Source organism: Pristis pectinata, chromosome 11 (assembly GCF_009764475.1).
Source record: "Pristis pectinata isolate sPriPec2 chromosome 11, sPriPec2.1.pri, whole genome shotgun sequence".
NCBI classification, from domain to species: Eukaryota; Metazoa; Chordata; class Chondrichthyes; order Rhinopristiformes; family Pristidae; genus Pristis; species Pristis pectinata.
In genome coordinates, this window is record NC_067415.1 from 47931916 (window position 1) to 47959307 (window position 27392).

A 27392-nucleotide genomic window follows, 5' to 3' on the forward strand; every position below is an offset into this window, starting at 1 on the left:
CATGTTACTGAGGGAATGCTGCACTGTCAGAGATGTCAGTCAGAGCTCCGATGCTTTAAATATTGCCATGACACTATACACGAGCAGGGGCATTAACCATGATGTCCAAGCTACCCCCTCAATCAACATTAATGAAGGACATATTGAATAATTAGCAACAATCTGCTGGAGGAACACAGCGGGTCGAGCAGCATCTGTGGGGTGAGGGTTGGGGGTGGGGGAATTGACGTTTCAGGTCGAAACCCTGCATCCACAATTCCTTTTCCCAACAGATGCTGCTCGACCCGCTGCGTTCCTCCAGCAGACTGTTTGTTGCTCCAGATTCCAGCATCTGCAGTCTCCTGTCTTCAGTTAATAATTAGCACACTGCTGCCTTCTGAAGCTTGCTGTACACTATTTCGGTGCGCATCTTCGCTAAGTAGCTCTCAGACGCTTGGGCAGGACCCGAAGAAGGGCTTCTGAAATGCAAATCTGTCTCCTTCCATCCGAAGCCCCGTCGGGTGAACCGCTGATTGACAGCTTCGGCTTTCGCCCCCGACTGCTCGTTCAACGCTCTGGTGACGTCTGGCGCGTCATTGGAGGACCGGCTGGCGTACGTTGCGCATGCGCATGGCCGACTGATGGGCGCTTGGTCCGAGCGCTGGAGGTGTGGAGATGGCGGCAGGTCCCCCTGTCACCATCAGCATCGAGGCGGCCTGTGAGAATCAGGTGCAGGAAGTTGCTCTCGATGGCACCGAGGCCTACGTGCAGCCGCTCTCCATGTCGGAGAACCTGGCCAAGTTAGCGCAGAAAATCGACTTCAACCGGAGCGACTCGGAGGGAGAGGAGGCCGAGGCCCAGGGCGGGGAGGAGTGGGCGCAGCGGCAGCAGGACAGCGACGACGAAGAGGGTGAGCGGACGGCCCAGTGGTCGGTGGTGGGTGGGGGGGAGAGTCCACAGCCGGCAGCAGCACAGCCTGTGGGCAAACGCAGCCGCTCCTCCCTGGGTTACAGCTGCCTGGAGGAGTGTAAATGAGGCAGCGCACGGGTCTCCGGAGTAGTGAGCTGGTCGGTGCCGACAGTGATCACCCTCAGAACTCCAGAGATGTAAAGATGGATATTTTATTTGGTGAAATTCTAAAACTAGTTAGAAGTGCACCTACTCAATGCTGATCAAAGTGATCAATACAGAAACAGAAATGCTGGAAGAACTTAGCCAAGCAACAGAGACACAAGAGACTGGAGATGCTGGGATCTGGAGCAACAAACAATCTGCTGGAGGATCTCAGCGGGTCGAGCCGTCCCGGTGCAAGATTTCGACAAACGTCAACAGTTCCTTTCCTCCCACAGATGCTGCTCGACCTGCTGAGTTCCTCCAGCAGATTGTTGTTTCAGTCAAGCAACATCCGTGGAAAGAGAAACCAGTCAACGTTGTGGGTCAGCAACTTTTCTTCAAAACTGAGTGGGGGAGGGAGAGTTAAGGGTTTACGGCTTTCAAAGCAGAGCTGGGGGAGGAGGAAGGTATAATACAAAAACCCATATGTAGATAGGTTAAGGTGGTAAGTTGCATGAGTACTGACCATTAGCAAGACCTTTTAAAGAAAGAGGATGAGAGGAAAATAAGTGTGATAATGTGAGAAGGTGAGGGAGCAATTTACCTGGTTGGAAAATTCACTGCATTCCAGAGGTTGCAAAATGCTCAGACAGAAGATAAGATATTCTTCTAGTTTATGTCAGGCCTTACTATGATAGTGGACAGATGAGTTGGAATGGGAGTGGGGTTAAAAATTAAAGTGGCATGCAACAGGAAGCTTAGGATCAAGCCTGCAGACCAAGCATGTGTACTGTGCAAACCTGCGTTTGGTGTCTCCAGTGTAGAAGAGACCATATTCTGAATACTGAATGCAGTACGCTAGATTGGGCAAAGTACAAGTGAATCACTGTTTCACTTGGAATAATTGTTTGGACCCTTTGATGGTGGAAAGGGAAGAGATGAATGAATAAGTGTTGTAGACACAGGAGACCATGGATACTGGAATGTGGAGCAAAAAACATACTGCTGGAGGAACTCCGCATGTCAAGCAGCACCTTTTGGGTGGTGGGGGGGGGGTAGGAATTGTCAACATTTTGGGTTGCAACCCTGCATCAGGACTGAGCGGAGAGGGAAGTTAGTTGGTAAAGAGAGGAGAGGGGGAAGGTTGAGGCAGTGGCTGGTAAGTGATAGGTGGACTGATGAGGGATGATGGGCAGATGGAGGTGGGGGTGGAGTTGGGTGACAGGTGGAAGCAGACAAGGAAAAAAAGGCAAAGAGCCAGGTGGGGGAGGAGGGGAGGGTGAAGTTGGGGACAGCTGGTGGAGGGTTATAAGCAGGGACACAAAGGCTACCATATCCTGGAATCTGATAAGGAAGGTGATAATAGGAACCATTAATGGAGATTGGAACCAGATTGGGGGGGGGGGGGGGTGTGGGGAGTGGCAATCGCTGGATGAAATGTGTGAGTAGTAGGTATATGGAACCAGGATTGGAAGGGGGAATGAAAGTGGGTGATGGGGGCGTCTGAGGGGGCGGGGTTATGGAAAAGGGAACAAAAATGGGAGGACCAAAGTTGGTCAGAAGGGGAGAGAGAGGAACACGGGAGATATAGGTTACCTGAAATTAAAAAATTAGGTGTTCATGCCATGGGGTTGTAGACGACTCAGGTGGAATATGAGGTGGTGTTCTTCTAGTTTGCATTGGGCCTCACCTGGCAGTGAAGTCTGAGGGTGGACCTGATTGAGGTATAAAACCAGATGGAATAGTTTTAAGGCAAGGGGCAGAAGATGAAGATGATTTTTTTTCGGCTAAAAGGTGGTTGCAGTCTTGAACATGCTCCATGAGGGGTTGGTGGAGGCAGAGATTCTCACAACATTTAAGTATCTAGGTGAGCGCTTGAATCACCAAGGCATAGAGGGCTGCAGGCCATGTGTTGAAAAATGGGATTGGTATAGATAGGCACTCAATGGTCAGCTTGGATAATGTGCCAAAGGGCAGGTTTCTGTCTTCTCAAACTTGACGACTCTATCTTTTGAACAAATTGTATCTTATTTCTTTATGGTAGCATCTGAAGTTGCTGGCAATGTATCAGTCAGTACAGTGAGTGCTGTGTTACAGATATGATGTTAACATTGTTTGGTGTGTCAGGAATATGCACATCTCACTCGCTCTTTGTGGAGAGCAGAGGGGTCATCTGTTTCCTGGGCAATACTTATCCATGGACCAGTTCTGCTAAATGGTTCAAATCGTTATTTTTTTTCCTGGTTTTTGTATGTGCAAATTAGATGCTACATTCCTTGCACTGCAAAGGTAGCTATATTTCAAAATAACTTTAACTCTGGAGTTTTGTGGGACATTCTGTCGTAGTGAAAAGTGTTATAAATGCAATATCTTCCTTTTAATCCTGTTTTATTTTCTAATTTTAAGCAATGCTGAAGTTTCAGCCTTCTTTGTGGCCATGGGATACAGTTAGAAATAACTTGAGGAGCACACTGACAGAAATGTGTGTACTTTATGATGTACTTAATGTCCTCAAGGAGAAAAAGTATATGACCTTGGACCCAGTCTCTCAGGAGTCACCGCCTTCCAAACAGGTATTTGCACTTTATAATGCATCAAAATTATGTCAGTCCCTAGCTGCATAGAGTATTATTTTAGTTCTGGATCCCGAGTCATATTAACGGAAATAGTCTGCTACCTTTACTGTTATAATACTGTGACAAGAAGTTGCTGCAACAAAAATAATATGCATTGAAGTTTATTAGATTTTTGGTGAGGAAAATGAAAATGTTAGGTGTTTTCCTTTAAGTACATTTTGTCTTCATTTTATTCCCCTTGTTGGGAATGCTTCTCCCTTTTTAATCTCAATTGGTTATCTTTTAGTAAGAGTATTAAAATGTTTTAAATAGCATAAATGTTCTGGGGACTCAACTGCAGATGCTGTAATCTGGAGCAAAAAACCAAACTGCTGGAGGAACTCAGCGGGTCAAGCAATATCTGTGGACAGAAAGGAATTGTCGATGTTTCGAGTCAAGGCCCTTCATTAGGACTGAAAAATGTTTTGGGTTTTCATTTTAAGAGGCATTTCTAATAAAAGTGCTTTTCTCAATCCTGCATGTTGATCTGCCATATTTTTATTTTCCTTCAGGGGTTACAACTGTGTGGGAAGAAGAAATCTTTAGCAGGAGCTGCTCAGATTCTTTTGAAAGGAGCAGAAAGATTAAATAAATCAGTAGCTGAAAACCAGGAACATAAACATCAAAGAGACTTCAACTCGGAGCTCCTCAGACTGCGACAACACTGGAAACTAAGAAAAGTGGGTGACAAGATCCTTGGGGATATGAGTTATAGAAGTGCAGGTATGCAGTGTTACAGTACTTAATTTCCTCCAGTGTCAGACTCAGTCTTTGAGTATATTCATTCACAATCCTCTGAAGTAGGGAATTCCAAAGGTGCTCAGTCTCTGAGTTAAGAAATTTCTAATGTTAGTCCTAAATACTGACACCTAATCCTGAGGCTGTTCCCCTACATCTAGATGCTCCAGCTTGAGGACATCACTTTTCAGCATTAACTTCTAATCCTTTTCAGATTGTCTCGCTTTCTTTTAAACTTCAGTGAGTATATCTCATTCTTGCTTGATCTCTCCTTCTACGGAAGCCCATCATTCAGTGAATGTACATTGTGTAGTCTCCTAAGCAAAGACATCCCTTCTTAGGTATGGAGATAAAAATGATGCCAGTATTGCAGGTGTTGACAAAGTCTGGTATAATTACATAAAGACTACTTACTTGTGCAGTCCAGTCTCCTTGCAATAAACATATCGTGCTTTTTTACTTGCATAATTAAATCTTTGTTTTGTGAAGCAGTATGCCAAGTTCCAGCTGTACGCCAACATTTACTGCTCACTATTTAAGTGCATTGTTTTATTGCTGCTTCTTACCAGAGGAAATAACTGCACATATTCCTACACAATACTCCATCTGCTGCCATCTTCCCTATTCATTTATCTGTATGTATTTGTGCATCTTCCTCACACCTTATTTTTCCAATTAATGTTTTACTGTCAACAAACATCAGTATATAAAAAATCTCTCTTTTCACCCATGTCATTAATATGGATTGTAAATAGCTGACAGACTGGTATTGATTCTTGCATATCCCATGCATAATAAGCACAGTTATCTAATTTCTTAAATAATTGAATTAATTTTATTTCAATATTGCATTATGCTCCACTCTAATTTTGACATTAGTTTTCTTTTAATCAGCTTTCTCAGACCAAATTTCAGTTTCTGATGCAAATAAAAGGGAATTTGCATCATAAAATTCAAGATAAATCACTGTAAGCTTCAAATATCAGAAATAATGGCAACTTCCTCTGAAAAATAATGAAAAGCACTTTCATTAAACTTAATTTTTTTTCCCACAGGTTCCCTTTTTCCTCATCATGGGACATTTGAAGTCATAAAGAATACTGATCTGGATTTAGATAAGAAAATTCCAGATGATTATTGCCCTCTTGATATAGTGATTCCTAGTGATCTAGAGGGATCAGCATATATTAAGGTAATTATTAACTCGTGCATAGTCTTGGATAATCTGTAGTTCTTCTGCCTGCCCTCTTTCTTCTCCCAACAGCAACCCACCCTCCCCCCGCCCCCCCACCAGCCCCCCCGCCAAGCTTCATTTACTGTTGAGAGGATGTCTCTGCCATAAGTTCCATTCTCTTGGCCAGTGTCAGGGAGGCTTATTGAGACTCTTCACTGTTATTATTTCCTGATCTTCCAGGGTTTACTTTCATCCCAAATGCTCCCTACTTCTTCTGTTGCACTGGTGTCTCAATCCCTGCTTTTGCTCTTTTTCTGCTGAAATCCTCCAGTCTACTTTTCGAACACCCAAATTTGGTTAATCTGTCAGTCTCACCAGCCTCCTGATAAAACTCTGCTACTATTTTCATATAGGTATATCACATTTGTGCTCACTATGCTACGTTGGCTTTTGGTTCGCCAATGTCTTTCACAAATACTTCAAGTTAAAATCCTCCGGTTCAAATTGCTTGTATTTTCTTGTACTACAAATTCAAGTAGTTCTAAATGTAATCCTTGCCTTAAATGCTAATTTGTATAGTGTACAACTAAAATGAATTTAACTAATAAGATTATTTAGCATTGTTCTTGTAGTTAACAATCTTCTAGAGTGTAATTTCTTAAACCATTACTGTAAATGCTATTGAATTCCACACAGAATTGACACGTTAACTGTTGCAGTTATAATAATACAGGTACCCTTCAATTTACAGAAGGGTTGCATTCGTGCAGAACGTTTTGTGAAGTGAAAATCTGTAAACTGAAAAGGCATTTCCCATTATTTTTCAATGTAAAACCTCCAGTTGCATTCTGGAATTCAAATATTTCAAGCAGGAAAAAACAGACACTTAAACATATGTCAACATAAGCAGCTGAAATAAAGCAAGTGCTGTTTTATAGCAATTAAACCATAAATTTAATAAAAGCAAGAGGACTCACCAAGTGAAACACAAGATCCAGAGAGGTCTTAATAGGGTGGATGTGGAGAAGGCATTGCCTCTTGTGAAAGAAATTGGAACTTTGAGACATTATCTCAAAATAAGGACAAGATGCATTATTTTGCCTCTGACCGGATCATAAATCTTTGGATCTCTTTTCCTTGAAGTTTGGTGAAGTCAGAATCTACTTTGTGGCAGATTCTTGGTAAGCAAGGGGAGTGAACGCTTACTCCAAGTAGGTGGGAGTGCAGAATTGGCAGAAACAAATAAATCTTATTGAATGGTGGATCAGGCTAAGAGGCTGAGTGGTCAACTCCTGTTTCTTGTATGTAAGTGGTAGTGATGGCTCTGCGTGTCAAGGTGGTGCAAGAGAAGTGGGAAGCTGAGTTGTTACTGGTGTCCGGATGGTGGTGATGGTAATAGTAAATCTGAGTGTGGTGCAGTTTGTAGTGTTGATGGTGAGGATTCATCCTGTAACTGTTCCTGAGTGGATGATGAACAAGTCTTAAAGAAGATGTCAATGAAAACTTTTCAGTAAAGCTTATTTTTTGTTATGCTGCCACATCTAATGCTGCAGTGCATATTGGGATTATTATTTTTTTGAAGCTGTCATTCATCTTCTTGATGTAGAAGAATACTTCCAAGAACCTTTTGGTATTGAACTGTTTTGTTGGTGTTGATAGTCCTATGCTTGTTCCTCATGACCATTGCTGCTCAAACTCTGATCTTTATTTGTGAGCTCAGGGCCTTGAGACTCTAATCACTCCTGCATGTCACCCTGGTTTACTTCATCCAAGCTTAGCCTTTTCCAACTTGACAATATCTTCTTGGAGTTTTTCAGGTTTGTAAATGTATGGAAGTTGTGAAGACTCTCTGGCCCTAATGTCCTCCATACACAATTCATTGTTGCTTGAGTTGTGTTATCTCGAGGTACTGACGTTGTCTATAGCTATTTTGATAATGTACCTCTGTCAGATGTCCTGAATGCTGGGCCTGTCATTGCTGCTTGATTCAAAAGTGACATACCTCATTGATCAGTGCAGGTAGGAAGGCTTGAATGTCTTGATAGCACCTGATCCATGGGTTGTAGCAAGGTTTAGATAGTAGAGAACAAGAATTTAACTTGGATATAGTTAGCCAATTACTTGATGTTAAGTGCATGTAAACAGACAATGTTGATGATGAAAAAGGCTCTTTTGTCCAGGTTATTCTTTGCACAATATCGTTCGGGTAGAGAAATTATGATATCCTCAAAGAAATGCAGACATTCAAGCTTTTTTGTTAGTTTGTCACACTGTTGGGAGCTTAGCCTTTTTAGTGTTCTCTGACTGAGAGATCAAGAGAGACTTAACCTGCAGTTAGCCTTGGCATTGTCTCCAAAGAGAAGAGAGATGCAGCCTTTGGCTGCCTTGAAGCCTGGAACAGTTTTCATACCTTGAGATGAATGTGTGTGAGGGCATCCTCTTGCAAAAGAGCACTGTGTTGCTCCTGTTAAACCTTTTCTTAAGAGAGTAGCCATATTCTTTGATTTTATTCTGATTCTTTTGGGTTTTGCCATAATGACATCACTTTCCTGGATCATCAAGCTTGTAGACACATGCCATTTATTCTGATCTTCTAACCACATACTTAAATCTTTTTCCATTCTCCCCATAATATCTGTCACTTGTAACAGTAATGCACTTCCAAGGGTAACACCTTGCACATTAACTTTTATTTTCTCTACACATAATTAAAAATTGTTCCCACTGTCAAGATTTAACGAGCAGCTGATGTCCAGTCATCCCTCGCCTTTTTCACTTGCATTAATTGGATCAAGTTTAATATTAATGTTTATAGCTTGCTTTGACTTGTTAGAGGAGATGTAGTTATCTTTTCGAAGTCCAGAATAAGTTGCGGTGAACGTGATAACAACTGGAGCACTATTATGTCATTGATCTTGATGAATGCAAAATGGTCTAGGTGGAAGTACAAAATACATTATAGATGAAGATTGGCAAACTTTTCGCTATAACAGTGCAAAAAAAACCTTCAGGGATGGAGGACACATATCCTGGAGGATCAATAGTGATGCAGTGAAAGTTTGGAAATCAAGGATTATTGTTAATAGCCTTTCCATGTTGAGTGACTTGCTTAATTGCCTAAGACTATTGTAAATCTATAAATTTTTTTTTAAAAGGTTTCTATACAGAAGCAGGCAAATGATATTGGGGATCTTGGCACAGTCAACCTCTTCAGAAGACCTTCACAGAAACCCAATCCAGGTACTTAGATGTTCAGAATCAAAAATTGGTTTATATTTGGAATTATCCTTTGTCTCTTGATGTGTGTCCTGTTGAATGATTAGAATGCTAGTTATAATAGAAAATCTTATATTTTTACTGTACACATTATATTGTCTTTGAAGGTTGAATGTTTCCGTATGTGTATTTTAAACATAGAAATTTCACAACACTGATTTGCCTATCATCGCCCCAAGTATGTCACCCTTTGCATTACTGGTGGTAGATTTGAGTTCCACCACAGAGATGTGAACATACAGACTTTGGCAATACACCAGAGCTGCTTCCTAAGGCTGCATTTCTCTTCTCTTTGGAGACTATGCCAAGGGTAACTGTAGGTTAAGTCTCTCATGAGGACTCAGAGAACACTTAAAAGGCCAATCTTCCAGCAGTGTGATGACCTAACAAAAAAGCTTGAATGTCTGAACTGCTCTTTGAGGATTATATCATAATTTCTCCACCTGAATGATATTGTGCAAAGAATAACCTGGACAAAAGTGCTGCTCCATCAGATGAGGCAGCTTTTGGCAGAAATGTTAAACTGAGATCACCTGCTCTCTCAGGTGAATAGAAGATTCCATGTTGTGCTTTTCCAGTGAACAAGAGATATTTATCCCTCAGTTAACACTTAACTAAAAGCAGTATTGTCGGTCTGTAGTTTCTGGGAGCAAATTATGCTTAATTGCCAGCTGTGTTTCCAAAATTACAATTCCTACCCCTCAATGCAAAGTTGGCTGTAAAGAGCTTCGGGACATCTTGGTTTTGTGAAGGTCTCAGGATAAATGCAGGTAATGGAAGTGGGGGAGGTTAACAAATAACAAGCAAAATAGGAAAAAGAATCTTAAGGTACAGGCAGATGCCACAGCCAAGCACAAACATAGATGGCCCTTTATTTAGGGGATTACAAAGGTGATTACATGCTATCACTTTGTGTCGTCTGACATGGCAGCATGTCTTCAAGTAGGTAAAATTAAGTTTCATAATGCAAGTAATTGGTTGTGTTAGTTCAATGTTACATGCTAGATGCATATGTCCTTGCAGCAGATGGTACACTTCTGCATCTAACTTTCTTTTTGTGAATAATAAGTACACCATAATTGAAGACAGCAGTGCACACAAGTGTTCAGATAAGCCATTCTGGAGGGCAAGTCTGAAATGGGTTGTGCTAGCCTGGTTTTGAGCACTACAAACTGATCTGTAATCAGTGATTTCAAAGCAACATCCACCATTGAGGAAAGTCAAAGCCAGCAGGTACTTAAGAATGTCATGACCTGCAGGTTCTACTCCCTGTTGCAGTTCACTCTGACTTTGAAAAATGTCCTTTATTGTTGCTGGATATAAATCGTGGGATTCCCAACCCAACAGCAATGTGGGAGCATCTTCTCTTCACAAAAGGACACAGCAAAGTTCAAGAAGATGGCTCATTGCCATGTTTTTTTTTAAGAACCAATAGGCTTGAGCAATAAATGTTGGCTGTTGATGATGCCCTTATCCTGTTAATGAATTACAAAAAAAAGGCATATTTTCATGATGTATATAAAGGCATATTTTCAGGAGACTGAAAATATCAGTGTTAAAACAATTAATGCCAAAGATCATACAAATTTAAGTACTTGCAGAAAAGTAAAAAAAAATTAAAACAAAATATTATACCTTTTAAGTTACTTATTACATAAAATGGGATTAGTAAAGATAGGTTCTTGATGCTTTGCGTAGGTATGGTGGGCCAAAGGGCCTATTTCTGAGCTTATATGACTCTCTATCTGTGACAAGTTATTGATCAATAAATGTGAAGTCTTTTATCACATTAACAGCTTTTTAAAAATATATATATATCCTTCACATTCCAGTGTCAACAATGTGCTAGGAAACTTTCATGCTTCTGATCTATTATAATGAAACTTATACAGTTGAAGAACTGACGCTATTGATCTGTATCTCTTAAATGTGTAGGAGGGTAGGATTCCTACATAATTTTTGCTGTTGGCTGCCTGACAGACAATAGAACAATTGGAAAATTCTATCTTGTTTGTCCAAGATAGCTTTCTCTTTATTGCACTAAATTGGGTTTCATACAGGGGTGAACAAGAAGGGAGCAGTTACTCTACTGGGAGTATTCTATAGGCCCCCAGGTAGCAGCAAAGATACTGAGGAGCAGATTAGGAGGCAGATTTTGGAAAGGTGCAAGAATAACAGGGTTGTTATCATGGGAGACTTCAACTTCCCAAATATTGACTGGCACCTGCTTAGTACCAAAGGTTTAGATGGGGCAGAGTTTGTTAAGTGTGTTCAGGACAGATTCCTGTCACAGTATGTTGACAGGCCGACTAGAGGGAATGTCATATTAGATCTAGTATTAGGTAATGAACCAGGTCAGGTGACAGATCTCTCAGTGGGTGAGCATTTGGGGGACAGTGACCACTGCTCCCTAACCCTTAGCATTGTCATGGACAAGGATAGGAGCAAAGAGGACAGGAAGGTATTTAATTGGGGAAAGGCAAATTATGAGGCTATAAGGCGAGAACTTGAGAGTGTGAATTGGGATGACATTTTTGAAGGGAAATGTACTATGGAGATGTGGTCGTTGTTCAGGCATCTCTTGCAGGATGTTAGGGATAAATTTGTCCCAGTGAGGCAGAGAAGGAATGGCAGGGTGAAGGAACCATGGGTGACAAGTGAGGTGGAACAACTAGTTAGGAAGAAGAAGGCAGCATACATATGGTTTAGGAAGCAAGGATCAGATAGGTCTCTTGAGGAATATAGGGAAGCAAAGAAGGAACTTAAGAAGGGACTGAGGAGAGCAAGAAGGGGACATGAAAAGGCCTTGGCGAGTAGGGTTAAGGAAAATCCCAAGACTCTCTTCACTTATGTGAAGAGCAGAAGGATGACGAGAGTGAAGGTAGGACCAATTAGAGAGACAGGTGGGAAGATGTGCCTGGAAGCTGTGGAAGTGGGTGAGGTCCTCAATGAATACTTCTCCAGTATTCACCAAGGAGAGGGGCCTTGATGACGCTGAGGACAGTGTTGGTAAGGTTAATGTTCTGGAGCACGTAGATATCAAGAGGGAGGATGTGTCGGAGTTGTTAGAAAATATTAGGACAGATAAGTCCCTGGGGCCTGACAGAATATTCCCCAGACTGCTCTACGAGGCGAGGGAGGAGATTGCTGAACTGTTGGCTAGGATCTTTGAGTCCTCGTTGTCCACGGGAATGGTACCGGAGGGTTGGAGGGTGGCAAATGTTGTCCCTGTATTCAAAAAAGGAATGAGAGTTAGTCCAGGGAATTATAGACCAGTGAGCCTTATGTCTGCGGTGGGCAAGCTGTTGGAAAAGATTCTTAGAGATAGGATCTACGGGCATTTAGAGAATTATGGTCTGATCAGGGAGAGCCAGCATAGCTTTGTGAAAGGCAGATCATGTCTCACAAGCCTGATGGGGTTCTTTGAGGAGGTGACCAGGAAGATTGATGAGACTAGTGCAGTTGATGTGGTCTACATGGATTTTAGTGAGGCATTTGACAAGGTTCCGCATGGTAGGCTTCTTCAGAAGGTCAGAGGGCATGGGATCCAGGGAGGCTTGGCCGTGTGGATTCAGAATTGGCTTGCCTGTAGAAAGCTGAGGGTTGTGGTGGAGGGAGTGCATTCAGATTGGAGGGCTGTGACTAGCGGTGTCCCACAAGGATCGATTCTGGGACCTATACTTTTCGTGATTTTTATTAATGACTTGGATGAGGGGGTAGAAGGGTGGGTTGGCAAGTTTGCAAACGACACAAAGGTCGGTGGTGTTGTGGATAGTGTGGAGGACTGTCGAAGATTGCAGAGGGACATTGATAGGATGCAGAGCTGGGCTGAGAAGTGGCAGATGGAGTTCAATCTGGAGAAGTGTGAGGTGGTACACTTTGGAAGGACAAACTCCAAGACGGAGTACAAAGTTAATGCTAGGATTCTGGGTAGTGTGGAGGAGCAGAGGGATCTGGGGGTCATTATCCACAGATCCCTGAAAGTTGCCTCACAGATGGATAGGGTAGTTAAGAAAGCTTATGGGATGTTAGCATTCAGAAGTCGTGGGATCGAGTTTAAGAGCCGTGAGGTAATGATGCAGCTCTACAAAACTCTGGTTAGACCACACTTGGAGTACTGTGTCCAGTTCTGGTCACCTCATTATAGGAAGGATGTGGAAGCGTTGGAAAGGGTGTAGAGGAGATTTACCAAGATGCTGCCTGGTTTAGAGAGTATGCATTATGAGGAGAGACTAAGGGAGCTAGGGCTTTACTCTTTGGAGAGAAGGAGGATGAGAGGAGACATGATAGAGGTGTACAAAATATTAGACGAATAGATAGACAGCCAGCACCTCTTTCCCAGGGCACCAATGCTCAATACAAGAGGGCATGGCTTTAAAGTAATGGGTGGGAGGTTCAAGGGAGATATCAGAGGAAGGTTTTTTATGCAGAGAGTGGTTGGGGCATGGAATGCGCTGCCTGGGGCGGTGGTGGAGACAGGTACATCGGTCAAATTCAAGAGATTGCTAGATAAGCATATGGAAGAATTTAAAATAGAGGGATATGTGGGGGGAAGGGGTTAGATAGTTCTTTAGTTTTTAGGTGAGGCTTAAAGGTCAGCACAACATTGTGGGCCGAAGGGCCTGTATTGAGCTGTACTTTCTATGAGCCTATGAATGACAAAATTGCAACCAAAAATGAATTCATTTGGAAGAATCTATTAGGAAAGTAAATGAATCTGAAACTTTTATAATAGGCATTGCAAATGGAAAGTATTTTCTGTAATGAAAGAAGTTAGCCAAATAATTGTGTTCTTGAGTATATCTTGACAACTAGACTTTGCATCAAATGTTCTCAGTAATTTTTAAGTTACACATAATTTACAGGTAATGCACACTGGCAGACGAAGCTAGAAGAAGCACAAAACGTTCTGTTGTGTAAAGAAATCTTTGCACATCTGTCTCGAGAAGCAGTGCAGATAAAATCACAGATACCACACATTGTAGTAAAAAACCAGATCATCTCTCAACCATTTCCAGGTAAGGAAAGTGATTTTGTTTTAGCATTTATTTTAAGTACTATGCTCTTGTTTTATGTTTGTAATTTTTTGAAGGGATAACTTTTGTGCAGAGGTAAAGTGTAAGATTTGGTTCACATTTTATGTTTATTTTGCTTTGTAATATTACTAAATCTGTTAGAAATGTTTCAACTTGGTCATAATTTTCTAAATATTAATAATGTTTCATGGTTTAATCTCATTTAACCTTCCAGAACACTAGCAATTGCAGTATTATTGCAGTTGGGCAAACATTTTGCATTAATTTCTAATTTTTTTCTTGGGTTTTTCATTAGTGTATGAAAGACAAACTTATCAATGACAGTAAGCTAGGATTGCAATACAGGGAACTCTGCATTATGGCCATTCAGGTAACGAAAATTCACCATGATGGAATTCACAAATCATTACCCAGAAATTTGAGATATGGAATAAAATTCGCTCTTGCAGAATTTATGTGGGGGAGAAAAACACAATGTGAAAGAAACAACATATTTTTCAGTTTTTATTTTCAGTCACTCAATACTGTGGGGAAGTAGCGCTAAAGTCTGAGATGTCTGTTCACATGTCCTTGGATTGGTGAGGGTGTAGCAAAGGAGGGACTTGGTTGTGATCAGCAATCTTATAGACATGGCAATGTCATATCCAAATATTATTGCCCCACGGCTTTGTTCATCCTCAGAGTCTAATAATGTGGCGACCTGAATTGTACACAGTATTCCAAACGAAGTCTAAACAAAACTTTATATAACTGCAATGTGACTTCCTGACTTTTATACTCAACACGCCAACAGATGAAGGCAAATTTGCCATCTGCCTTCTTTACCACCCTATCTACTTGTGTTGCCACTTTCAGCAAGCTATAACTTGCATCACAGGATCCCGCTGTACTTCATTGCTCCTAAGGGTCCTACCATTTACTGCATACTTTATTCTTGCATTTGACCTTCCAAAGTGCAAAACCTCACACTTGTTCGGATTAAACTCCATCTGCCATTTCCCTACTCATATTTTCAACTGGTCTATATCCTGCTGAATCCTTTGACAACCTTCTTCACTACCCACAACTCTGTCAATTTTTGTGTCGTCCCCAAACTTAATAATCAGCCCACCTACATTTTCATTCCAAATCGTTTATATGTATATCACAAACAACAGAGGTCCCAACACTGATCCTTGTGAAACACCTCTGGTCATAGACCTCCAGCCAGAATAACACCTCCATCACTACCCTGTGTCTTCTCTGGTCAAGTCAATTTTGAATCCAGTCTACCATTTCTCCATGGATCCCATGCGCCTTTATCTTCTGGATCAGCCTACCATAAGGGACTTGGTTGAAAGCTTGTATACAGCATCCACTGCCCTCCTTCATCCATCATCTTTGTCACCTCCTCAATAAAAACATCATGTTCGTAAGACAAAACCTTCCCTGCACAAAGCTATGCTGACTATCCCTAATAAGTCTGTTTTTCTAGAACAGTTACTGAAAGTGGAGAAAAAGAGAGAGGAAATAAGCTCTGCCATTTGTAGGAATGAACTTATGTACGTACATTAGACATTTGAGTTTAATGATGTTATGGGAGCTGTGTTACAAGCACTCATCCATAAATTGGGGATTCATAACCTAGGGATGGCCTGTACAGAATTGTTCTTCCTGTCATTTGCTAAGTAACTCCTACAGGAATTAGTTTTCCAAAATTCTGACTGACCCAAATTCTTCTCCTGGTATAAATGGTGCTGTAATTATTCAAACAAAAATTTCAATTTGTTAAACTTAAAGTGGTGTCCCATTTATGGATCATTTATAGAGGGTGAAATGAGATTGGATCTGCAATTTGAATTGCAGATATTTGGAGGGGTCTTTTCTTGGAGCAAAGTTGGTTGTAAGGAGTCTGGTAGAAAAATTTAAAAATAGAGCAAATAGGGAGAAGCTACTCTCATTAATGGAATAGTCAGAAACTAAGGAATATTGAATGAAAGTAATTTGGGGAAAAAAAACAAACTTACCGCAAGGTGTAACTTGTATATGGGCAGTAGTGAGTGTTTGGAATATATTGTTAAGAGTAGTAGAGAGATTCAACTGTAGCATTCAAAAAGGAGCTGGATAAGGATCTGAATAGGAACATTTTAGCAGGCAGATTTTAAAATTCTTTCATATTTTATCTCTTCTCAAAGTTAATTTTAATTACATGGAAGTAAATTCTTACATCATCATATTGCAAAGAAATTAATCAGCAGGCATAAAATACTAAAAGTGATATTTTTCTGATCTTCTGTCTTTTGTATGTAACATCTCCAAAAGTTCAAGCTGCCTTTTAAATGGCCTTGTACAGTAAAACTCTGATAATCTGACACCGGATTGTTCAGAAACCCTAATGGTCTGGCATGTGGTTCATTCATAGTCTAGAATGTGAACTGGAGAAGTGGGGGGGAGAGTCCAGAGTGTAAGTAGGGTGTGAGGCCAGACGTTAAAGTCCGGACCCATGGACTTGATGTGCAGCCAGAGCCGGGGGTGGGGTCCAGAATACCAGGGGTCACAAATGCAAGTAGGTTTGCAGCTGGAGCGGTTGTGGGGTGCTTGTAAGTTTCCCATTGTAATTGGTGCATTGTAAGTTTCGGCACAACATGGTGAGCCGAAGGGCCTGTATTGTGCTGTATTGTTCTATGGTTCGTTCCCTTTAAACTCACCAGGTTGATTGGGAATTTTACTATGTACTGTGTAACACATAAAAACAGTGAAATAAAAATACGTTTGGGTATTAATAGTGGTAACATCCAATAATCTGGAAAATCTGCTAGTTCAGCACTACCAAAGCCCTATGGGTGCTGGTTTATTGGAGTTTTACTGTAGTATTATCTGCATCTTCTGGATAACCTATACAAATTCATTTGTCTAATATTTCTCAGGTTTGCAGTTATCCATTTCTTTGTGTCACTTTGTAAGTGATAAGAAGGCTCAGAAAGTTTCTGTTGAGAAGCAACGGCCTGATGATCATCTATATGTGCTAGAACACAACCTTCACCAGCTAATGAGAGAGGTATTGACAGACATTAAAACAATTTATTTTGAAAAAATCAATTGCCATAACAACTGTATATTACATTTTAATGTAGATAAATATCCCAAGGTGCATGGTGTCAAAATGTTTAGTGAAAAAGATGAATTTTAATAAGGAATTTAGAGGAGAGAATTAAGTTCTGTTCTTGGAGTGAAGCAAAGAGAGAAGAAAGGAAGAAATTAGGAGTACATAAAAGGTCCATGAAATATCATTGGCAAGTAAGGTTAAGGATAGTCCCAAGATATTCTGTAAGTATACCAGGAGCAAGAAGGCAGCCAAGGAAAGAATGGATTCCCATGGGTACTAAAGGGGCAATCTGTGTGTAAGCCAGGTGACATGGGCAAGGCCCTAAATGAATATTTCTCATCCTTATTCACTAAGGAGAAGAATGTGGAAGATGGTGAGTTCAGGAAGGGGTGTGTAGAAAATCTGGAGCAGGACAGTGGTGTTAGGTGTCGTGGGATGCATAAAGGTTGATAAATCCCAAAGGCTGGATGAGACCTATCCCAGGTTGCTATGGGAGCAAGGGAGGATATAGCTGGGGCCCTGACAGAGATTCTTGCAACTGTTAGTAAAGGTGAGATGCCAGAAGACTGAAAAAAGTTAATGCTGTTCCTTTATTTAAAAAGGGCAGTAGGGATAAGCCAGGTACCTTCAGGCTGGTGAGCCTTTTGTCAGTGGTTGGGAAATTATTGGAAAAAATCTTAAGAGATTGAATTTATGTACTTGGAAAGGTCAGGGCTGATCAGGGATACTCAGCATGGCTTCGTGATTGAGTTTTTTGAGGAGGTAACTAAGAAGATTGGTGAAGGCAGGGTGGTAGAAGTTGTCTGCGTGGACTTTAATAAGGCATTTCATAAGGTCCCGCATGGTAGGCTGGTCCAGAAGATGAAGGCAGATTGGCTAATGGAACCAAAATTGGCTTAGTGATAGGAGGCAGAAGGTAGTGGTAGAAAGATGCTTTTCTGACTGGAAGTTTTGACCAATGGTATACTGCAGGGATCAGTGCTGGGACACTTGGTTATAATGATGTAGATTAACAACCTGGATGTGAATGTAAGGGGGATGATTAGTAAGTTTGCAAATGACATGAAAGTTGTTAGTGGTGTGCATAGCACAGAAAACTCTCTAAGGATACAGATGGAATTTAATCCTGGCAAGTGCAAAGTAATGCAGTTTGGTAAGTCATATAGCAATTGGTAGGACGCTGAGGAACATTGATGAGCAGAGGGACCTGCGTTGTTGTTGTTATTATAATAATAATTGTTATTATTCATAGTTTCCTGAAAGTGGCAATGGGGTGGTGAAGGCATATATAGTATGTTTACCTTCATAGGTTGGGACATAGAATAAAGTCTGGTGCATTTCTAGTCACCACACTATAGAAAGGATGTGGTTGTGCTGGAGAGAGTGCAGAGAAGATTCATGTCTGCACACTCTCCAGCAGGATGTTGCCTGGATTGGAGAACTTTAGTTACGGAGAAAGATTGGATAGGTGAGATTTGTTTTCCCTGAGGAGTGACCTTATAGAGGAATATAAAATTACAAGAGACAGGGTAGATAGTCAGAATCTTTTTCCCATGGTAGGGGGTAACAAAAACAAAAGGACACAAGTTTAAAATGAAAGGAAAGAGTTTGAATGGGGATTTTAGGGGAACATTTTTCACACAGGGATTGGTTGATATCTGGAACTTGCTGCTTAATTGTGATGTTAGATATAATCACAACATTTAAGGGATGTTTAGACAGGCACTTAAATATGCAATGCAAATGGGACCTAATGCGGGCAAATGGGATTAATGTAGATTGGCATAGAGGTCAGCATGGACGTGGTGGGCCGAAGGGCCCTTTTCTTTGCTGTATAACTATGTTTACTACACTTAGGCATACTGGTTGTGCAGCAATAATAAAGGCAAAACAACTCCTTTATTGGGATCTGTTTGCATAAATAATGGAAATGTGGAGAATCTAAACCTAATGACCTTGGAGATTTTGTGGCATTTAATATTCAAAGCCTTTTAAAATATTAAACCACTTAGTTCTGTTTCCTGGTAGAGTGGACTAGCATGGAACTGGCTGTGCACAGCAAGAAATGCAACAGAGAAGGGCACGGAGAGGAAATAATAGTAAGCTGTGGATTTTTGCCATGAATGGGTCTTTATTCTCATCAAATACTTTACATGTTATAATTGTACTTCGAAGCAATTATTTTTGAAATGTTGTAGTCCTGAGATATAACAGTGGGAATAATGGGCAGGCAGAAAAAGTGGACAAAGTTGTATTGGGGTTTTCAATTAATCACATGTTACATTTCCTCTGGGTAAGAAGCCTGTGTTTGAATTTTATTATCTGGCAAAAATCAATACAACTTGTTGATGTGGTGAAAAATTCTGTTGACAGAAAGCAAGGTTCAAGTAAATTTTTTAAGCCAGTTATTGTCACTTGTGCCACTTAGAGTTGAAATCACAAATCCAAGCTCACTAGGACCAGGCATAATCTATACACTAGTCCCTATACTCAGGAAATAGCACCAGCAAACTGGTTTAAAAAAAATGTAAAAGGCCTTTGGTTCTACAGCAACTTGGTCTAACTTAGTTTTATAGTTTTTTTTTGCAACTAGGAAGCTGCATGCATTACGAGGAAAGGATTTTGTTGTGGTTGATAAGTGATGGTTTTATAGGTGGGAAATAAATTAAGCAGGAAGTTTGTTAAATGATGTAAGATGGGAACAAGGAATCAATAATGGACTTTTCTTTAAAAATGGGGAAGTCAAGCTAGGAATAAAGGACCTTGATCCTTTTCCAGGTTGATCATTTCATTGGAATTAATGTACATATTTATTATGTTCTCATTTGATTAATTTTACAGAAAGTTGGGTAGCGAGATCTGTTTTATTTCATTTTATTTAGAGGTAACCATTGATAATTTGAGAATGGTGGAGAGGACTGTTGAATAAAACTGAAAAAGAATTTAAGAGTTTTGAGGAGCAGAATGTGAAGCTTTGTTATAATCCTGTTTTATTCTGGACTTTGTGCTTAACTGAAAATAAAATAATATTTGTTGTACATTCTCTGCTGTATTATTATGGAAGTATTTACTGGCTGAGAGCAGCATGGGTGAAAGCCATCTGAGGAGGCAACCTACAGGCGTGGGCATTAGACAGGTTGCACCTGACATTGGTGAATATTGCACAGGGCAGGCTGATTTCTGTGTAGAAGGACTGAAGGGTCACACTCGTCCTATCAGACAATGAAAAGAGAGAGACAATAGTGAGTAAGTGGAAGTGTTACATTTTAAAGGTGTGGATATAGCAAATGAGGAAGAGATTTAGAGTGAAAACTAAGGTGGAGCAAGCTGGGGAAAAGAACAAGTTGCAATGTGCTGAACACTGCTCCTTGGTGGTCATTGGGGAAGTATGAATGGAAATTGCATAATTATACAAGGAAAAAATGGTTTTTCTTTGGTCTTTCAGTCAATGAAGTGTATGCAGAAATAATAGGTAGATGGGTGCATCCCTTACTGTTACAGTTGTGTACCATTTTGTTTTCTATTCAGTTAAAATGATTGGTGAAAAGCTTAGCTGATAACCAATAAAATTATGGGTAATATCAGGTTGAATTTCAAAAGTAGTCTTGTTTTTTTTTCTGAAGCATAGATAATTTAGAGTAGCCATTTAGCTTGCCAGCACGTTTTTGGGATGAGGGAGGAAACTGGAGCACCCGGAGGAAACCCATAGAGTCAGGACAGAACATGCAAGCTTCACAGACGTCCCCTGAGGTCAGGATTGAACATGTGAACATGGGTTCCTCGAGCTATGGAAAGATTTATATGGAAGTTAGTACACACACACACACACACACACACACACACACACACACACACACACACACACACACACAAACTGAATGCTTTATAAAAGAAGGGGTTTATACACATGTAGTTAAGGGATAAACTGTGTGAAATATTGGATGGAATAAAAAAGTGATGACATCTTTTGAAAGTGAATAAGACCCGGATGAAATGTAGCCTATGGAAACATAAGAGACTGCAGATGCCAGAATCCTTTCCTCCCACAGATGCTGTTCGACCCACTGAGTTCCTCCAGCAGATTTTTTGTTGTTGAAATGTAGCCCAGTCTATTAAAAGAATTGAGGAAGGAAATTGTAGAGCATTATCACTAACCTCTAATGCTGAATTGTTGTTTTAAAATGGAAGAGGTGAATTGAATAATTTTAGGCCAGTTTCTTTAACTTCATGGGCAGATAGCACGGATCTGTTCAAGGAAGTCTGACTAAAGCTTGAATTTTTTGAGGAGCTTGTAAGGAGAGTTGATGAGAGCAGTAAGTTTGATGTATTTCAGCATAGCAGGCTGGTAATGAAACTACAGCTGCATGGAATCCAAGGAAGAGTGGCAAATTGGGTAGGATTGATGTGTGCTTTTGTGAGTGGAAGACTTAATAATGGAGTTCCACTGGGTCCAGTACTTGGTCACTTGCATTTTGCAATACAAGTTAAGTGTAGGGGACATGATAAAGAAGTTTGCAGATGAAAAGAAAATTGGCTGTGTGGTTGACCTGGTGGAGGGAAGCATTTGGCTTCAGGAGGATAGATGTGGTCTGGTCAGTTGGGCAAAAAACTGGCAAATATCATTTAATTCAAGAGACGTGTAATGCATTTAGGGAGGTGTAAAAAGACAAGGGAATGTACAATAAATGAGAGGATATTAAGTGGTACTGCTAATCAAATGTACCTTGTAGTACATGTCCACAGATTCTAGAAGGTGTCAGGGCAGGTAAAGAATGGAAAACAAAACAACGCAACTCTCTTTAGCCACCTTATCTAGGGTACACAACATGAGCATGATGGTTATGCTAGAATTGTATGCAAAGCTTGTTGGGCTACAGCTTACTGTGTCTCAGTTCTGGTTACTGCATTACAGGAAAGATGTGATTGCACTGGATGTGTGCTGAGGAGATGCTGCCAGGACTGGAAAAAAAAATTATCTCTTAGGCAAGATTGGATGGGTTGTTGTTTCCTTTGCAGCAGAGGAGTTAGAGAGAAGTATTGGTTATGGTGTATAAAATTAGGAGGTCCCTAGACAGGATAACTTGGAAAGATCTGTTTTCCTGAGCTGAAAGTTTAAAAACCAGGGAGAATGATTTAAAATGACAGAGATCCACACCAATGACAGAATGACAAAATGACAGAAATTGCTCTGTCATAAATCTTTGCAGTTCTTGACTATGGATGCTCAGTTGTTGAATATATTCAAGGCTCAGAGCAATGCACTAAGGGAATTGAAAGAAATGTAGACCAGATGGGAAAACTTTCTTGAGGTGCAGTATTACTGATGATTTTATTGAATAATGAGGCAGGATTGAAGAACTGTATTGTCCACTTCTACTTGTGTTCTTAAAGAAACTTAAAATTTACCTTGCAGTTCCATAAACAGACCTTGAGTTCTTCAGTGATGCCCCACCCAGCTACTGCACCTTTTGGGCTGAAGAGAATGAGGTTAGCAGGACCCCAGGCATATGACAAAGGAGAGATCACGGCTTTACAGCAGAATGAAGGATTATTGGAGAAGATAATAAAACAGGCTAAACACACCTTTTTGAGACGTAGGTGAGTATTACTGGGGTAAATTTTGCATGTAGAAAAATAGTAAATTCATTGGAAGTATCAGGAGCAGAAGATAAATTATTTTACATTCTTTAGGTTAATTTACAGAAAGTAACGTGAATGAAGATTATAATTAAATCTTGAAAGTATGTAATTCTCCACTTTAAATGGCCATTGTGCACTAGCTAGCAATATGTGAGTATAATATATGTAGACTTATTAATGTAACTTATTGGTCAGTAATAGAACATTAACTTGGTCAGTTTCTAGGTGAGGTAGAGGAACAAAAAGATCTTGGAGAACAAATAAACCAATCACTAAACAATGTGCCATTTAAAATAAGCACTAAAGTTTAGTTTAGAGGGATAAAACTGAAAAGTGGAGGGTAAAATAGATCTATTTCAGATCAGGATCTGAGCACATTTGGCTTATCACAGAGTTCTGGATACCATAGTATAAAAAGGATATTGATGTACTGGGGAGAGTGCAGGGAAGATTTACAAGGATGACACTAGAAATGTGAGGATAGGATGAATAGACCAGGTCTTTCCTTCTCTTGAGAAGAAAAGCTGAGAAGCGAAATAGAAGCTTGTAAAATTATGAATTATGCTTCTCCCCACAAGTGGATGAAGAGAGAATTTCACTTGTGGGGAAAAGCATAACTTGAGGCTGTCATTATAAGATGGTCATCAAGATATGCAAGAGAATTCAGAAGAAACTTCTTTATCCAGAGTGGTGTGAAAGTTGCATTCTGTACCACAGGCAATGGTTGAAGTGAATATTATAGAAACATTTAAAAGGAGACTAGCGAAGGGAATGGAGGGCCAATTGGCCTATTTCCACATCATAAATCCTATGTAGGTAATATGTAACCCTAAGCATTTATAATGTCTTTAATTTTAAAAAGCATACCAAAGCATTTCAAGGTATATTCATAAAAAGACAAATGACAAGTAGTTTTCAATATTTTTTTGGTTCTACTAGCAAATATATATTTATGCTTTTAACTTTAGAACTGCAAGGACAATTGACAACTTGGCCAGTCGTATTGAAGATCCACAGATACAAGCTCATTGGTCGAACATTAATGATGTGTATGAATCTAGTGTTAAAGTGTTGATAACATCTCAAGGCTATGAACAGATCTGCAAGTGAGTAATCGTGCAATGATGAAATTGGTGTGTATTTTTCAAACAGGTGTTGTTTATATTTGGATTTTTGCAACTTTCTGTTGTTAACACTTGACATAAGGATGCTTTTTATTAGTATTTGAATATGTGCTGTTTTCTAAGTATTAGGTGTAAGTGTTTGAGGTGAGACTTTTCTGATCTCAAGGTTCTGCTGCTAATTTTTTGGTGGGGAGGGGGGAGGGAAGTCTGCAGTGACTGTGCCCACTATTCATTGTCCCAGTGAGAATTCATTGTTAATCTTTTGTTCAGGATTGATTATATTTTCTTTGATTTTTGTTAACCTGACCAAGTGTAGCCCCCTATTTATCCAGAATGCAATATAGATGACATTTTATAATTTCATGTATAATGGTGATGAGAATCACCATTTGTAATTCTATATATAGATCTGTATTTATAAGAAAGGTGTGGTGCTGGAAACAGAAATAGCATTTCTGCTTAGATGTGACTTTTTCCTCCTTGTCTTAGATCAATTCAGCTGCAGTTGAACATTGGTATTGAACAGATTAAGGTGGTGCACAGAGATGGTAGAGTAATTACAATATCTCACCAGGAACAGGAATTGCAGGACTTTCTTCTCTCCCAGGTAACCATATGAAAGAAATGTTATCATGAATTATCAAATCACAGTGAATGAAATAAAATGACTTACTGCATAAAAATGCATTAAAACAACAAGATTGTTAGGGTACAGCATGCTTTTAATTCACTAAGTGGAATAGCATAGCATACATAACCCACAGGTTAGTTGCTACTGCTCTTCTGAATTTAAACCAAACTTGTACATTTCATATTTGATCCTGGCAGTGTAAATCATATTTTATGTTGTACCATGTAAAAGAACTATATTTGTAATATATGGAGTTAGAACTTGCTGCTTGCAGAGCCAACTAGTCAACTCATACTTGGTTTCCCAAATCCATTAGTATTGAATTTGCTTCCTAAGATTGAATCAATCCAAAATGAATAGACTCTGGCTTCTTAAACCAGACCTCCCAGGCTTGACCAACAATCAAACCTCTAAAGAACTTTGGTTCTGAATGTTTCGTTGACATTCAAAAACATCTAAAAACTAATAGAAATCAATGAATTATATCTTAAATTAATAAAAAGTTAAAGCAAAACTCTTGGGAAAAATTAAAAATGTTTAAGTCAACTCAATTTAAATTTCCTGGTTCCCTCAGCCTTCCCCCTCATTTCAAGTGGATAGACTAGATATTTAATCTGCAGTAGGTTTAGTGGATAGAAATCATGATAGGACTTGTGACAAGTTTGTGTTCTGCCTCAAGTCCAACATCAAGGTGGTTTTGGAGAACCAGCGGTGAAGAGGATCCAGAAAGTGACAACCTCTCCATTTGCGTAGGAATCATGAACTTGGTGATACTTATGTGCAGAAATGCTGGCAGTTCACCATAGAAATGCTGCCATTTCCCAGCAGCCTGATTGGTGATTTTAGAATATTGTGTACAAATTGATTTGCTTTTGCATGTTCTAGAATAAGATGCAACATGTTTGGTTTGATAACTTTTTTTGAGGATAGAAAAATGTTTTGTGTCATATATAGCTTATCTACACAGTCCTTAACTCCCCTACAATTGAAAGTTTGCATCCAGATAGCCACATCATAATAAGGTTTGCACATGATAATGTACAAGGTATAGACAATCTTGTGTAATTTGATGAACAGCCCGAGGACTTTGATTTCATATTAATGTTAAAGGAATAACATGATGCCTTTCAGATTTCATAATGCAGAGCTCTGATTTGTATATAACTAAGTCTTTTTTGTTGTCTAATAGATGTCACAGCACCAGGTGCATGCAGTTCAGCAGCTGGCCAAAGTAATGGGCTGGCATCTGTTGAGCTTCAGCAATCATGTGGGTCTAGGTCCAGTGGAGAGTATTGGGAATGCTTCTGCAATAACTGTAGCTTCACCCAATGGAGAGTATTCAATTTCAGGTATGTATACCTTGTACAACAATTGAGGAAAAATTCTGGTTTAGTTCAGCAGACATGGATACATTTTACAGCTAAGTACATTTGTGCGATATCTGATATACACCTACTTCAGCTTTTCAATTCCAAGTGTATTCTATCTTTAATAGAATAATGGTAGGCAGAACCATGGCTGGTAGTCACAGGTCACTAGCAGTGTTTCCTTTTAATTTTTAAAGTTATATGGTTTTCAGTGAGTGGACCAAAACCTCAACTGTAGATGGTGAGCAACATGTTCCTATGTTGATACTGTCAATTGTTTTAAGGAAGTTGTATGAATTTTTATAATGGTTCTTGTCATATGTCATTTCTTCTTGTTACAGTACGGAATGGGCCTGAAAGTGGTTGTAGAGTGGTGGTTCAGTTTCCTAGAAGTCAGTGCAAAGATCTTCCCAAGAGTGACGTGATGCAAGACAGTAAATGGAATCACCTTCGAGGACCGTACAAGGAAGTACTGTGGAGTAAGATGGAAGGGCGCAACTTTGTTTATAAAATGGAACTCCTGATGGCAGCTCTTGCTCCTTGCCCATAATTGATGACTTTTGTGCAGACCAGCATCTTTCTGTTAGTACCTTCCACTTAACGTTTCTTTTGAGTTCTGCTGAAACAATGGGGTACAAATTTGAAACTGCCATCAAATGTACTTTTTTCTACTGTATTTGTAAAGATGTGTTCTGTTGATTATAGAAATGGGTGAAAGCTTTAATGGATACTCATTGACAATTAGTGGTTATGGTGCAGATGTATCTTTAATTCATTTTGTGTATAATTTTCTATAGTTTGTAAATAAAGTAAAATGTTTTGATTGCAAATTTCCACATTATATAACAAAGCCACCAACATTCAACAATGATAGACATATCATTGTCCTCTGAAACTGAACTGTGTAAAGTTATCTCTTTTCATAACAACAGAAGTGCTATTTAACAAAAAAGGGTTACACTAAAAATCTTTGTTTCTTGCGTATGTTCCCAAGACAGTGGAACTCTGATACTAACTCTACAAATGGCTGTGAAATGTCTGTTTGTGAAAAAAGAACTTCCCATTTAATGTTTTACTGATGACCAAAATCTATCATGAGATTCTTGGATAATGGTGCCACATTAGCTAATCAGAGAAATGTTCTGTAATCTACATTTCATATCCTACAAGTGCAGTGGCATTTATAAATACATTTTATCTTGGGTTTGATCATTTTGGTCTAAATCTTGGTACATAAAAGATATTTATAATGTCATCGCAGCTTCTGATTTTATTCCTATCTTGCACTGTTTTTCTGCTTATCTTTTTATCTTTATTGAGCTTGCTATGCCTAAATTTCAAATTAAGCACCATGTGGATTGTAAAAGATACTGTCCTTATTTCTGTTTAATAATTCAGCTGCATCAGACTGAATAGTTTCTATCCATCCCCTTATACACCAGCAGTGCAGCGTGATACAATATGCATTGAATATCAAGTGACTGGAATGAAGCTGAGCTAGTGCAATGAATAGAGTGAAACTTCCTCAGGAAAAACATCCCAAGAATTTGCTTATGTTCACAAATTTGCAGGTGTTGCAAGGGCAAGCCTTGACAAATGGTGAATTTGCTTTAATGCCTGTATTTGCATTCTCCAAGCCAACCTTTCAATTTTCTCATCAAGGTACTATTTGTG

The 27392-nt window shown here is 39.7% G+C and overlaps 1 protein-coding gene across 1 annotated transcript; it reads left to right on the top strand.

Moving 5' to 3' along the window:
- The first annotated feature begins 603 nt into the window (after positions 1 to 603).
- Positions 604 to 27222, top strand: med17 (mediator complex subunit 17). Its single transcript, XM_052026083.1, has 12 exons — positions 604 to 889; positions 3439 to 3605; positions 4160 to 4370; positions 5441 to 5577; positions 8715 to 8799; positions 13701 to 13853; positions 16778 to 16908; positions 22370 to 22554; positions 23565 to 23702; positions 24210 to 24327; positions 25541 to 25700; positions 26060 to 27222. Exons 1-12 carry the CDS (start codon positions 655 to 657, stop codon positions 26266 to 26268), a joined length of 1929 nt encoding a protein of 642 aa, XP_051882043.1. The 5' UTR covers positions 604 to 654; the 3' UTR covers positions 26269 to 27222.
- Positions 27223 to 27392: the final 170 nt, after the last annotated feature.